Source organism: Fusarium poae, chromosome 1, assembly GCF_019609905.1.
Source record: "Fusarium poae strain DAOMC 252244 chromosome 1, whole genome shotgun sequence".
In the NCBI taxonomy this organism is placed as follows: domain Eukaryota; kingdom Fungi; phylum Ascomycota; class Sordariomycetes; order Hypocreales; family Nectriaceae; genus Fusarium; species Fusarium poae.
The window spans coordinates 9,764,938-9,779,530 of NC_058399.1; the positions used below are offsets into that span (position 1 = coordinate 9,764,938).

General features: G+C 49.5%; 3 protein-coding genes across 3 annotated transcripts; 2 read left to right on the forward strand and 1 right to left on the reverse strand.

Annotated features, from left to right (window-relative positions):
• Positions 1-3,357: 3,357 nt before the first annotated feature.
• CKI1 (bifunctional choline kinase/ethanolamine kinase cki1) lies at positions 3,358-4,839 on the forward strand (the record flags this gene model as incomplete). The annotated part of the gene is made up of 3 exons (XM_044847721.1): positions 3,358-3,486; positions 3,552-3,621; positions 3,677-4,839. The coding sequence occupies 3 exons, from the start codon at positions 3,358-3,360 to the stop codon at positions 4,837-4,839; spliced, it is 1,362 nt and encodes a 453-aa protein (XP_044713637.1).
• Positions 4,840-5,871: 1,032 nt separating this feature from the next.
• Positions 5,872-6,651, reverse strand: FPOAC1_003151 (uncharacterized protein; the record flags this gene model as incomplete). Its single annotated transcript, XM_044847722.1, has 3 exons — positions 5,872-6,021; positions 6,085-6,390; positions 6,448-6,651. The coding sequence occupies 3 exons, from the start codon at positions 6,649-6,651 to the stop codon at positions 5,872-5,874; spliced, it is 660 nt and encodes a 219-aa protein (XP_044713638.1).
• Positions 6,652-7,139: 488 nt separating this feature from the next.
• On the forward strand, positions 7,140-9,029 carry SWC4 (swr complex subunit; the record flags this gene model as incomplete). The annotated part of the gene is made up of 1 exon (XM_044847723.1): positions 7,140-9,029. The coding sequence occupies one exon, from the start codon at positions 7,140-7,142 to the stop codon at positions 9,027-9,029; it is 1,890 nt and encodes a 629-aa protein (XP_044713639.1).
• Positions 9,030-14,593: the final 5,564 nt, after the last annotated feature.

Here is a 14,593-nt window from a genome sequence, read left to right on the forward strand (position 1 = left end):
ACGAGAATCGAGTTAACAAGGGCCAGCCGAGACTGAGAGCCGCTTCAGGCGGGGGACCCCCTGGTCAAGGTATCTCTTCTGGGCCAGTTGCTGTTGTTGGGGCCGGGGTAGCTTCAGCAAAAATATCTAAAAAAGGCGGATTGTTTGTTGGTGAGCGAAAAGGCTGGATAACTTCACGATCAAGATACATACAGAAGGCGAGCACGATCAGCTCATGAGGGCGGGGACACGAATCGTAATTCATCAAGAGTTGCAGAGTAGAGTCCCGCATATGAACAAAAGAGGATTCGCAGGAATTTAGATCGTATGAATGGGCAACAGAAATGTTTCCATCGTGGCCAAGACACCAAAGAGTGTGATAGGTACGTTGATATGTATGTACATACTGCACTGCACTGTAGACGGGCGCTAGTAACGTCTTGTTTCTTTTGGTGTGGTGCTGCGATTTTATGGATGCATCCAATACGTTTGATCTACCTAGTAGGTTGTACATATTCACACTAATGCCATTGGAGTCTGGAGAAATAGAGTGAATGAATGAATCGCTAGCAGACCCAACGGCAACAGGAAGAAAAAATAACCCGATCCACCACAGTAGGTAGGTACGTACAGAGTATGTCTGTTTGTTTGGATCATGTTGCGGTCAAGACAGGAGGAGAATCACGACAAGAAGCGAGGCATTTTAGTGAAGCGAGGTAGATCGTATGCACTACGAACTGTTCTGCTCTGTCATGTTGTACCCTAATTGCGTTACATGTAGGTGGTTAGACGAAATAATAGTGCCAAGCGAATGCACAACAAGCTCAAGCTTCAAGAAGCTCCGCCTGCACTCACAGCATACAGCTCGTAGATCCATGGCTCATTCCCCTCTCCCCCAATGGATGAGGTGCCAGCGTCGAAATTGGTTATTCTCTTTGTGTGTGTGTTCTGACCGGCTGCAGGCCCAAGGGTTGGCTCACTCATCCGTGCCAGAGTGCCAGAGTGAAGAGCCAGAAACAGATTCTCGCCGACAAGAACCTTGAATATCAACCGCCTAACCCATGTCGATAGCATCACAGACCAGATGACAGACGGTGAATATTAAGGTACGGGGCCCAGTACCGGTACCTGACGAGAGGCTGGGAAATTGCGCGCTGACCAAGGTAGAGTTTTGTACCCCGGCCCTGCCGTTGGGGCCATGGATACCTACCTAGGTAATTCTGTATCCATACGGATACATGTACGTTACCTACCTACGTTAGGGTACTCCACTGAATTAGCGGACAGCGCCGAGTCAAGTCAAGTCGTTCGTTGAATCCATTGGGGAAATGCTGCGAGGGCACAGACGGAGTTTGTAGGTACTAATGCGAATCAACCAGTGACCAGTTTGACGAGAAAGATGAATATCGAGATGATATCTGTCATGCGAGGATTCAACTGTTAGAGATTCTGCAAGAACTACCCTGATTTGGGCTCACCGATAGGTTTACATACGTCAATGGCTACTGTGTGCTGCATGTGTCAAGTGTTTTTTCTTTCGCATTGTCCAGGTGATGGCACCGAGGCAATAAACTTTTTTATACATCACGTCTCTTGACCCACGACTCGAGCGGTAACTAGGATCGGACACGATAATTGTCGTTCCTTTTTTTCATAAAAAATAAAGAAAGGATAAAACGTCTGGGACTCGCAGGGGCTCAAGGGGAAAATGAGAAACCATCAGACCTTAAGTTACGAAAGAGATTCATGGGATACGGATATCCGTATACGATACTCTTTGTCCAAGGACATGGACTACATAAAGTCTAAACTATGCACAGTGTATCGCAGGCCTTGACACACCTTTTATCACTCTGGAGTCTTGACAGATGACAGGTGCTTCACACAGTACATAATTCGAAAGGTGGCTGAACTGGTCTACAGATACTCCTATTCGAGGTACCTTGCTAGCCTCAACTGAATGTACCTCCTACTGCATCCGGCTGGTCATCTCCCTAGAAGCGGACTGGCCTAGACCCTCTGGAAGCCCAGGTCGAATGTCGGTTGCTGGTTGGCGTACGGGCATTGTTGGTGATAGGCCCTGGTCCCCTTGGAGCGCCCGGGCAGGGCAGGCTCGCTTGTTCCATTCTGTAGCGCTCTCATCCATGCTTAGTACCTCCTTGGAGGTACCTCTAGGTTGCCCGCCCGCCTTGTGGCCGGGGACCGGGGCTGTTCCCTAGCAGTCCAGTGGAGTTGGGACCGCTGGTTTGATTTCTGAGGTGCGTCCATGGCCTGGCATGGCCTGGGCTTTTTTTTTGCTCTCTCCCTATTGCCGGGTGTGCTAATGCTGTGTTGTTGGTGTGCTGTACTCTACTTTGTTTTGGCTGTGCTGAGAACTGAGGTGAGGTGCAGCCAGCCCATGGAACAGTGCTGCAGGTGAAGTGGGCTCTTCATTCTCTCACCCACTCCCACTCCCGTCCCAGTCGGGTCTTCTCTTCCACTGCTTCTCTTTCCCCTTTCCAAACTTGATCTCCCCATCAACGTTACCGACATCGTCTTGCTTGCTCTCGCTCTCTCTCTTGGGGCGTCCCCCTTCGATCGACTCTCCCTCCGAATCGACTCGACTTTAATCGATAGCCCTATGAGCTGCCTTTTCCCTATTGTTTTTTGGCATCTCTTCTGTTAATTCTGGTGAGTGAAATTGGCTTTTTTGCGTTTACTCGACCCGGTTCCGTCCACGGCACTGTGTAGTGGTGGTCTGCCTGTTCAGCTGTGTGTTGTGGTTCGGTCGTCTCTCCCCGACAAGAAGGGAGCTACCCAAGCGTGGATATCCAACAACCTGATCTGATCTGATCTGATCTGATATACTCCGGAATCCTGCTCTCTCGATCAATACACTCAAATCTTGTTCAACTTCGCGAATCCTACCGGCCACAATATAACGTTCGACTGCTGGATTGACTCGTTACGACGCGTGAAATCGACCTCTTCGCCTTCGCAAACAGGGGGCTGCCATACTGAAGCTGCGGCTGGCGGCTGCGTCCTCGGATTGGAACTGTCTCTTTTGCCGCGCCTCCAATCAAGATCCCAGCAACTAGAAAAGCGACCCAACTTGGCCAACCTGTCCGTCGCCTCATCTTGTGGTCTTGTCCAACCGCGAGCAGCGCCACTACTTTTGTTCCTCATCTACCTAATCTCTTGCCTTTTATGCCTACAGTACCAAACATTTCATCAAGTCTCGTCAATACTGACCGTCGCTTTGTGCACACTTGCAGGCATCGATTTGTTCAAACCGTTTCGATTCCAAACACGACTTACGCCTTCATCGCGACGACCATACTTCCCGTATTTGTCTAAATATTTTGTAACGGTGGTCCTCAGACCGCCTACGCCGCCGAAATGGCTTCATCATCATCCAACGTCGTAGGCGTTCACTACCGAGTCGGTAAGAAGATCGGAGAGGGTTCTTTTGGTGTCATCTTCGAGGGTACCAATCTACTCAACAACCAGCAAGTTGCTATCAAATTCGTCAGTTTCCGAATTGCCCGGCATTCTCCTCAGTTATTGGACCCGTCATACTGACATCCTACCAGGAACCTCGCAAGAGTGATGCTCCTCAATTGCGTGACGAGTACCGAACATACAAGATCCTTGTCGGCTGCCGTAAGATATTCGTATTCAAGAAACGTCTGCGGCTTTGTGCTAATAAGTAATTTAGCCGGTATTCCCAATGTTTACTACTTTGGCCAGGAAGGGCTCCACAACATCCTGGTGATCGACCTCCTTGGCCCTTCACTGGAGGATCTTTTCGATCACTGTGGCAGAAGATTTTCTATCAAGACAGTTGTCATGGTCGCCAAGCAGATGCTCTCAAGGGTCCAGACCATCCACGAGAAGAATCTGATTTATCGCGACATCAAGCCCGATAACTTTTTGATCGGCCGTCCAGGCACCAAGGCCTCTAGTGTAATCCATGTTGTCGACTTCGGCATGGCCAAGCAGTATCGTGACCCGAAGACGAAGCAACATATTCCTTACCGCGAGCGGAAATCCCTTTCTGGAACCGCCCGATATATGAGTATCAACACTCACTTGGGTCGTGAGCAGTCCCGCCGAGACGATCTTGAAGCTCTGGGTCATGTTTTCTTGTATTTCCTACGTGGTGGCCTCCCCTGGCAAGGCCTCAAGGCTGCCACCAACAAGCAGAAGTATGAGAAGATCGGCGAAAAGAAGCAGACTACTGTCATCAAGGACCTGTGCGAGGGCTTCCCCGAGGAGTTCTCCAAGTACTTGACTTACGTCCGAAACCTTGGTTTCGAGGATACTCCCGACTATGACTACCTTCGCGAGCTTTTCACACAGGCCCTGAAGAACACCGGCGAGGTCGAGGATGGCGAGTACGACTGGATGAAGATCTCGAAGGATTCGGGAAAGGGATGGGACTCGAAGAACCACAGCAACGCCTACCTCCACAACCCCAATGTTCGCCCTGGGCCTTCCCAGATGGAGTTGCACAGCGGCCATCGTCCCGGGAATACCACCTCTCACCAACAAGCACAAAACCTTACTGTCGGCCGTTTAAACGCCGCGCAACCCCCTCCTCCCTCTCCGATCAAGCAGATGGGCAAGCAGAGAGATCGGCCAAGCGCCCCCGGCGCATTGTCAGCACAGAGGGGGAGCGGGGTTGGGGGTCTCCGGGACATGGCCACGCCCACTGGCTCGACTCAGGCCCAGTTCCAGAACAGCGCCCAGAACCTGCCCCAGCAGCCGAGGACCTCCCAGCAAGGCCCGGCGACCCAGCCTACTCAAGCTAGCGGTCAACAGGCTAACCCTCAGCCCAGTGGTTTCCAGAAGCTCATGAAGACCCTGTGCTGTGGTTAAATTCATCTCGACCAATGGCTAAGACTTTTCTTTGTTTCTTCATTGCTGCGGCGTTGTGCTTCAGGATCTGTATACGACGACAGACCAATTTTGAGGAGGGTCGCCCCCATTTGTTCAAAACGGGAGATGGATGGGGATTGAAACGCCTTGCGGGTGCTTAGGCTATCTCGCAAACATATGTGTTTACGGATGGCTGCGTATAGCCTATCTCGGCGGAGCTGTTCGGGTCACAAACCTGTTCCTGAGCTGCTCACCTAAGCGTCTGGCTTACCGGAAAATAACAACCACATCCAAACTCGATCCCCATCATCTCGGTACTTTAGAACCCTTCCGCCACCCAGTCATCCCTTTACCAGTCGACATTTTTGCATGACCGCTCGAGAGGGGAAACATATTTGGTTTGGGATTACGGCAAAGGGCTTTCCTTTCTCATGTCTGACAACCATCACGAAATTATACTAAAGCCTCGTTTAATCTTCACCGCAGCGCAGCACGGCGCAAGGAGACGGTGTAGGGCAGCATTTTGGGTCTGGTTGGGTGTTTCTTTTTTCTATTTCTTATGACGCTGTCCATAATATCTGTGTAATCACTGAGCAAGACCAACGCTACTATTGGGCTACCTGAAAATGCCCAGTCTTGCCTGGTGTTGATGGAGCAAGCCGTTAGCGTGGGGATGAAGTTTGCAAGTTTGGTGATTTGTTGTGAATGAAGATAGAGCACTATAGGGAGTTCTCGTTTTGGCAATTTTTAATGGGAAAAGAAAACGGCGTTGCCATTTTTATCATAGTCCCCTGTTCCATCTTTTGCATGCATATATAGGTTCATCCATATGAAATAAACATCATCATGTATTTGTAACATTACACACTGCTCCTAATCAACGACAGAGTGACTGTCGGTCGTAAATCTACTGCCAAACAAATCCTTTTTTACACTTTTCTTGGTACGCAATTCCATCAACACCCGGCTCAATGAACGACTTCATGGCTGTACTTGTATCGTCAAAAAACAAACGATTGATTCATGGATTATCTAGGTCAGCTTCTGCTTGATGAAGAATGATCGGAGATGCGAAAGTTGCCAAGTGCAAGTGATGCCAAGTACAATGAGCTGGATAACGATCCACCGAATGACACGGGCGTTGGTAGACTCGGACTGATCTCGGAACTCAGCCTCTCGCTCCTGTATATCTTGTGGTTAGTTCAAAGTTCTTTTCAGTCACGCTGGAGCACGTATAGCACTTACACGCTGGAAAACCTGCTCTCTTCGGATATCAGCCAGGCGGGCGTTGAGGTCCTTAACACGAGAAGTGATATCCTGAATCTTGCCCTTGTCGCTGCTCTCAATCTGGTTGGTCTCGCCGATCACGAGGTCGAGGGTGAGCTTGATGCCGCCATTGGGGTTCTTGGCAGAGAGCCATGAGGTTCGGCCGGAGCTGGATGATGGGGTGAAGCAGATCTTGTGATCGCCAGCATCGGCAGCGGAGAAGGTAAAGCGACCGGAGGATAGACCACGCTGAGAGACAACACGGTGGTCATTGTCGAATATTTCCTGCTACTTGTTAGCGAAGGGTTCACTTGGGGGGATAGCTGTTCAAGCCAAACTTACGTCGACGTTGATGTAGATGCTGATTCCGTCGTGCTTGACCCAAGCTGATACTCGTTCGTCCCACTCCTCAGCAGTGTAGTGTCCGACAACAAGTGTATCCTTGGGAAGCTCCTCGTAGAAACACTTGGGAGTTGTGCCGTCAATGAAGAAGTGCAGCGCATTGACAGCAGCGCTGAGCGATAGAACGGGGAGGAGGAATTTCATGATTGGCGACTGTTTTTGCGCAGATGGAATTGGCGCAATTGAACGATTCGTTTTATTTTCGAAGAGAGGAAACCTTTGTCGTTGTATAAAAACAAAGTCGTATATGTGTTAGTAGTCAATGGTAGCTGTCCCCCTTTGGCTTTGGCTTTGGCGTTGGCGCCCGTGAAGCTGCCACGTTCAAAGATCGGCTTGTCAGGGGGGTTGAGAAGTGTCACGTGGAGATAACGATTTTCTAAATCCTGGAGAAGCGGCGCATCTTTAGTTACTTCATCCAAAACCATCATCCCAAATTTTGACGCGTTAAACGAGACCACCGGTTCGAATGCGACGAGAAAGAACGATAAGCGAAATAGTAACTGGTCGAATATAACTAGAGCAGCAAGTGCCTGATTTTGATGGGTTTGGTGATGAAAGCTCGGATTTAAAGGTTCCTTGGACCAAACAACCTCACCTCTATTTACCTACCTCACCAACGACATACACCAACCATGACTTCTTCCGACGTTCGCGATGTTCTGAACTTAGGGGATGGGATCGCAGCCCCCCGGCCAAGTAAGAAACAAAAACTTGCCGCGCCTAGACCAAACTTGAAGGGTCTGGCGCGTGAAGTACAAAACCTCGGCGGCGACAACCCCATCGCCATAGTCCCTGAAGTTCCACATTTCAAGAAGCGAAGATTTACGAGCCGGAAACCCGCAGCTAAATGGGAAATGCGATCTTTCAAAAACTCGGCGCGCGCCGACACAAACTTGACTTTACGACACTGGAGGAGAAAGGATGAGAAGCCCGAGGGAGACAACGAACCACAAGAACAAACGAGTCAAGGAGACCAACCACAACCACCAAAGGAGCTCGAGGATTCCGCCTTTGCAAAATACAATGTGCAGGTTTCGGTACCGCAGTACAGCGAGGGACAGTATCAGCAGTCACTACAGCATGTTGACTGGACTAAGGAGGAGACGGATTACTTGCTGGAGCTAGCACAAGATTTTGACCTTCGATGGCCTTTGATATGGGATCGCTACGATTGGAATCCTCCCGCCACCAACGGGGAGGCTGATGATGACGGCGACGAGAGTAAGGCTATCGTGCCTGCAACAAGGTCGCGTACGCTGGAAGATCTCAAAGCACGGTATTATGAAGTCGCATCTAAAATGATGGCAGCGCAGAAGCCTGTGCAGTACATGACACAACCAGAGTTCTCTCTGCATGAGCTCATGGCACATTTCAACCCTCAACAGGAGAAGTTGAGGAAGGAGTTTGCACTGAACGCATTGACACGATCACGCGAGGAAGCGCGCGAAGAAGAGTCGCTCTTGCTGGAGATTAAGCGTATCCTAGCACGCAGTGAGCGATTCAACGACGAGCGTCGTGAGTTGTACAACCGTCTTGACTATCCTCGATCGGACACAGATATCAATGCCTTCAAATCCTCTGCCGGTTTACAGAATCTCTTGCAGAACCTGATGACTGCTGACAAGGCCAAGAAGCGTAAATCGCTTATGCCTAGCGATATCAATAGTCCTGCTGGCACAGTGCCCCCGCAAACAGCAGCAGCAGCAGCTTCTGCTGCTGCTACGGCCGCCGCCGCCGCTCAAGAGGCTGGAAGACGCGAAAGCACAGCTGCATCTACTGGACCTCGTGAATCCACTGGACCCGCTCCTACCCCAGCAGCTGCAAACAACAAGAAGGGGCAGCAACAGCAACAAGAGCGACGCAAGCTTACAACTCAAGAAGAGCTGTTGTATGGTGTTACGCATCACGACCGACTTGGCTCTGGGCCAACTTTCCGCACCGAGAAAATCAACAAGTTGTTCTCGCACAAGTCAAACCAGCAGCAGATGCGTATCACGAATGTCCTTAACGAACTGGACGTACCTAATAAGCTCATCATGCCTACCGCTGCGACTACGCATCAATACGAACAGCTTCTTGCCGCAGTCAATAGTTTGCTTGATGCTCGTAAAGTCTCGGACAAGCTTGACCAGGAGATCAAGACGGAACAGGCGAAGAAGGCCGAACGACAAAAAGCTATGGCTCCCCCTGAATCCGAGTCGACAGAAGAAAACGACAAGACCGACCAAGAGAAGAAGGAAGGAGATGACGCAGAAGTTCCTGCCGCCGCCGCCACCGCTACTGTTGAAACGAGCAAGGAGGAAACAAACGGCGATACCACATCTGCGGCCGAAGATGCAAGCAAGGATGCTTCAGAAACAGCAGCCCCCACTTCTGAGGCCCCGGAGGCCCCATCCAAGGAAACCGAACAGAACACTGCCGACAAAGACGAACGCCCCAGTAGCAGCGGTGCACCACACAAGCGGAGTGCAAGTGTTCTAAGCAGTGTCAGTGACAAGAGCAACAAACGACAGAAGAAGTAGGATTTTGGATGGTACCCTTCAAGTACCACAGTACATCGCTCTACGCGCCAGTGACTTGCTGCACGTCACCAACTTTAGCAACGTTCCTGCAGGAACACAGGGATCTTTGAACCAGCATGGTAACAAGATCTGCCAGGCCCGGTAGTTGTTGGTTCGAGATCTGCTATACGCATGGACCGGGCTTTGGCGAGACAGGGTATCACATGAGCTTGACGTGTTGGCAAGATATATATATGGTTGTTGAGAGTGGAAGACCATACATACAATATCTTCTGAAACATATCATAACGTGTTGAAGCGCCGTTAGTGGGGACCTCTGTGTGACTGTTCAAAGCTTTGCATTAGTAGCAGCTAAGACTTCCACCCCCTGGGGAAGAGGAGCAGGGTGTTGAAGGACGTGGGCGTCTCGAACCCTCGGGGCAAAGAAGGAAAGGGAATCCCATCATCTTTGAGCCTGCAGCTAAGTTGTCATTGAGTGAGCGCCGTTGATGCAACCAGGGATGCCGACGAACAGGACGCCCAACAAGGGATGCAGTGGGCGCTAGGAAGCGTTTTGGATACAAGGGATGACGTGGTGTTAAAGAACCTGCAGCTCATCAGCGGCTGTGCAGCGAGGCTATCTCTTATTATAGCAACATGTTCCTAAAATTATAAACGTATCTCCCCTGAAGACGATCCATACCCCCTGGTTCACGAAGACCCCTAGATGCCACTGTTGCTGGGAACAATCAAGGGGTGAAGGTCATCCAACATCTCGGGCCCATCGACTTACATCCAACGTGCTTATTAGCAACCCTCGAATTGCCTAAACGGGCCCTGGGGCGCCAATCGAGTGGTTCTGATCGGTTGAGATAGCGCTGCCACTCCTTCGGAACTTGCATCTTTGGCGCCTGAGAGCTTCAAGACGGGGCGTGGCTCTTGTAATGGAGAGTGCGCATGGTATTTAGATCACAGGAAACTCAGAGAGAACCGGCGCTTCGGGAGGTGAAGTCATATTGAAGTCTATTCTGAGCGAGACGCCCAGTGCCATAGCTGCACGATGGCGAGCGAAGGGTATGGATGCATGTCGTAGTCGGCGTCTATGAGTTAACAATAGAACAAACCCACTGCTCTCCAACCTGCAAGAAAGATGATATGCATCAAGATATCTGACCCAAAATAGGGATTCACCCTTGTTAAGCGCCAAGATGATGGTCGTTCTGGAATAGCTGTGCGATGAGGATATGCGATGCAAGGCCGGCGCTTAGCTGGCGGTTAGATGTGAACATCAGAAGCATCATTGGACATAGGACCTATGAATCCAACATCAGCATTTCGATGTATTTTTAGATGAAACAACATTCGTATATTTAGAAACATGTTTTTCAAAATATATTATATCGTCCCCAGGAGAGATATCCTTGTAGTGTTGAGGCTCTTTAATGTGACGTTTGTTGCATCTGGTAGAGCGCCTTATGATTGGCTGACCGCCGCGACTTCGCGAATCGACCATATCAATACCCATGGTACACCACTTTGATGATGGGATCTCTGTTAAAAACAGGAGCCCTGCGAATACGAACCGATAGTTGAGGTATATCATAGGTCTAATATGTGCTTTCATAATTGTGATCGTACCCATGCATGTTCGGACATGAAGTCAAGATTCGACATGTACGCCGCAGAGACACCAGTAACAGTCTAACAGCATTGGACTAACCAGTACAAAGTGGCGAGACCAGCTTCGGTATCACTCAAACAGTTGTCTCTTCTCTCTGGTCAGGTTTCACAGCGAATGGATTGATGCTTTCGGGCATAAGGTGACAACAGCAACAATGTGCACCCTCTCACTACGCCAGCAACCAACGCAATGCCCAAATGCATCTTATTTCACATGCGTCGCCGCGGCGTACAATATAAGGACGACAATGGCGACGGGTATCTGATGCATGATCCTGACAGGGTGGGGGAGTAACAAGCAAGGAGTCAATACGAAGGAGCATAACTCGACCAACAACTGGCCACCAACAACCCATTTGAGGCTGTTTACAACCATGCCACTGCAATACTACTTGCCAGGTTTGGTTCCGATGGTTTTCTGGGCCCTCAGAATACGGTACAAGCTATCGGTGGTCGCCATGCGACGTTCGACATAGCCATATCCTTCAATGGCACTTGGTGTTGCACGCTGGCAGTGTTCTGGATGTATTTGCCCCAGAAGAACGAAGGAATTCGAATTTATGGCCACGGCTTGTTGAGACCAACAGGGCCAAGTTGCGTAGAAGTTGACTTGAAGGAACCTTTGGGCACGCTGGAGCTTGGCGAGCCAGGATCCAACTCGTCTCATGGACTTGGACGAAATTTGACAGGTATTTTCATGTCAAGCACAAATTTACTGTTGCTTGTCATGTTCTGTGTCAGTAAGCATGAGATGCGACTGCCATGCAATGTGCAATGATCGCCAGCCATGCTATTTTTGCAGTCACAGGTTGAGTGCTTCATCCATGGGGGTAGTAGTCGGACCCGCAACACGGAATAATTCTTCCAATCCAAAGTTTGTTTCTTATTTATGATGTTGATCAGATACTGATTGGGATATTGAAAAGAAGTGCCTCGATAGGTTTGAATCTTGTGCGTGCTTGCGACTTTGAAGAGGATTTGCACAATACGACCTAGAACAGCACCCTTGTCGAGTTTGACAAAACCCCTAGTCAGTGAAATGAGGTGAGTGATATCCACCATTCGAGTTGACTCTCCGCTTCCCCGCGCTCTTGCGTGCGTTAGAAGCTGCAGAGCCATTATCGCGAGGTTGTAGTCAATGCAGCGGTGTGCCTTTGGGACAAAAAGTGCAGCAATATAGACCTGACTATTACCTGCGCGGCCATGGATTTGCGAATAGAGGCGCTAGAACCATATCAGTATTGTCTTAGGCTCTCAGCTATCTAATGTGATAGCTTTGAATCACGACGAACAAAGCCCCCTGTCCCAGCGAATAGCCAATCGCGGTTGGTAACTCGACAGTCCTCATCACAACTTGACAAAGACCGCTAGCAGCGGTGTCTAAGAGAAAAAAGACGGCACGCTCGAAAGTTGAGACGCCCAACAGACCAAAAGCGATGAAGGTAACAAGTCAAAGAATGTCGAGGACAACTCAAGTCTAACTCGGAAGCGATGAGCTTGTAACAAACAGAGACAAGGAATGTTTTTAATAAGATTGTCCAATAATGTTCCACTAGAGGAGTCAAAAGACGAAAATAGGAACACCAGCGATAGATTAGCCAATGGTTCCTATCAAAACCCAGACTTAATGCCGTTGCTGTAAAAAAGCCAAAGTCTCTTAAGTGGACTGAACGAGCCCGCCCCTTATTACCAAGACCAGGCTGTTTCGTCATTGAACCTGTGGGTGTTCTGTGCTTGAATGCACGCTGGGGAGGATCTTCCACAGACGAGTTATTTTGAGTAAAGTTGTACAGCCACTCAGCCTCGGCAGAAGGTAGGCTTGTAGGATCAAGCTGAACAGCCTGAAATTGTCCTCATGATCAGTGCCTTCCTGAGTAAGGCTCTAGAGTGTTGGATGAGGCCGCCAATTCAGGGATGCTTCAGACCTCCCCACACGACCGCAACACACAAGGGATTCGAGCGAGACGCGCGCCAGCCTCAAGTCTTATGCTAGTAATAACCAGGGATATCGAGGTCGGCAGTCACTGGCTGTGTATGCTCAACTTGGTGTACTGCGCGTGTCGCTAGATAGTTTTTTTGAGCTCCAACACTTGCCCAAGCGCTACGATATTACTGTACAAACGCCTCAAGCGGAAGGGAAAGTATCTGAACTCTGGTCAAAGTCTAACATTGGGCTCTGAGGCTAGAGTCTAGACACAGCCGCGGACAACGGGCGAGTAACTCGAGACAGTGGTCTTAGCGTGTTAGACGCGGCGTCAATGGATTCTGTCTCGCCTGAGGTGCCTGAACATCCACATCTTGGTGGAGGCCCTGATCTGGCTTAGAAGTACAGACTTTGATTGGTTGTTGGGGCGAGAAGGCGCACAGTCCCGACACCACATCCGCCGACATGCGGTGGACGGTAGATGAACGGCCTGTGGTTGGCTGCTGGGGTACGGTTCGCTTTTTGGAGCCGGTGTCGTTCAGAAGTGCAGTCCCGTACCGTGCTGTGACAAAAAGTCCAACAAATTTCTCACTTGGACAAGATGAGATCCGACTACTAAGTCTAAGATTTGATGTAAACGTACACTCCAAGTAGAAACTGCGATAAGATTGATAAGACATGGACGCGATGATGAGCTGATGATTCAAAGTTGACAAGTGGGTACCGAAATACATTCAAGACAGTACATACAACAAGAGCAAAAGCATGTCCATGAATTTCATTGTGGCTCAATCTCAATGAGGAAAGGTGTATTGGTGCACTAGTACAGCGCCGCGGCAAGAGCGAGCGGGGCGCCGATGTTCTCCACCCAACCGTACCGCAGGGAAGGGGCCGACGAAGGCTCAATGCTAACTTTGAAAGCACTAGTGCAATTTCCAAGTTAGGTTGGCAGTTCGTCGTTGTTTGAAACAGCACTGCACAAGAAAAGCAGGTGCGAATGCTCCCAGTAACTCGCAGTATTGTCAGTCGTCAGAATAAGATTAGAAGTTAGAGTATCCGTAGATGCATGAGATAAAGCTGTTATTACCCAGCCTTAGGCATGTAATAGATCAAAGTAAACAAGAGAAGTCGCCCCTAATGACCAGGCTGGCTTTCAACCACTATAAAGAAAGAAGAATAACCATACAGACACGTCTTTTCTTTACACTATCTCTGTAATAATATGCGGTGAAGCCATGTTATGGAGACCTTAATCTTATCGACGACTGTGTAATGCAGGCTCTGAGTGAAAGAGGCACAAACACAGTCTCATGCAGTAGCCAGATACTTCGTTGACAAAAAGACATCATTTTGAAGTAACAAATGGAGCTTGGTTCCAATAAAATTTGACCAACGGCTACCCAGACTAGGTAGGCTGTCATCAATAGAGATTGCGACCCTAAAGAAGAGACGAGATACGCCAAGCTGATTGATTGAATGACAGCTATTGTGTCCTATGAAGGATTCATACGAAGGATTAGTAGCCTTCGGTTAAGGCTGTTTAGAGAGTCGCGCGACTGGGCAGGCGTCAGTTACAGGTGTCTAACTCGGAGACGGAGGTTCATTCTGCGCCGGCGGTTTTTCTTTTCTGATACATACTGATCCATTGTGAGGACATGCAAGGATTTCTCATTGGATCCGGGATTGTTGACTACAAGGACGATCATGCTGCGGGTACTGTACACGTTGGAGGTTACAGGTTATTACCGCGCGAGGATGAGGATGTATGGTCATGTGTCATGGATCGTACGTACGTGAGGTCAGATCAAAGTCAAGTGCTGTCGGTGATTAACCGGCTGCAGCTGTCATTCCTTGATTCGAACAGGACAGATAAGTCTTGGTGGCATCAACGGTGGTGGTGATGATGAAGTAGAAGCGAAAGCTTGTGAAAGGTACATTTTTAGTTTGCGCCAAGAGGCAGATAGGTACACACAGAGCACTC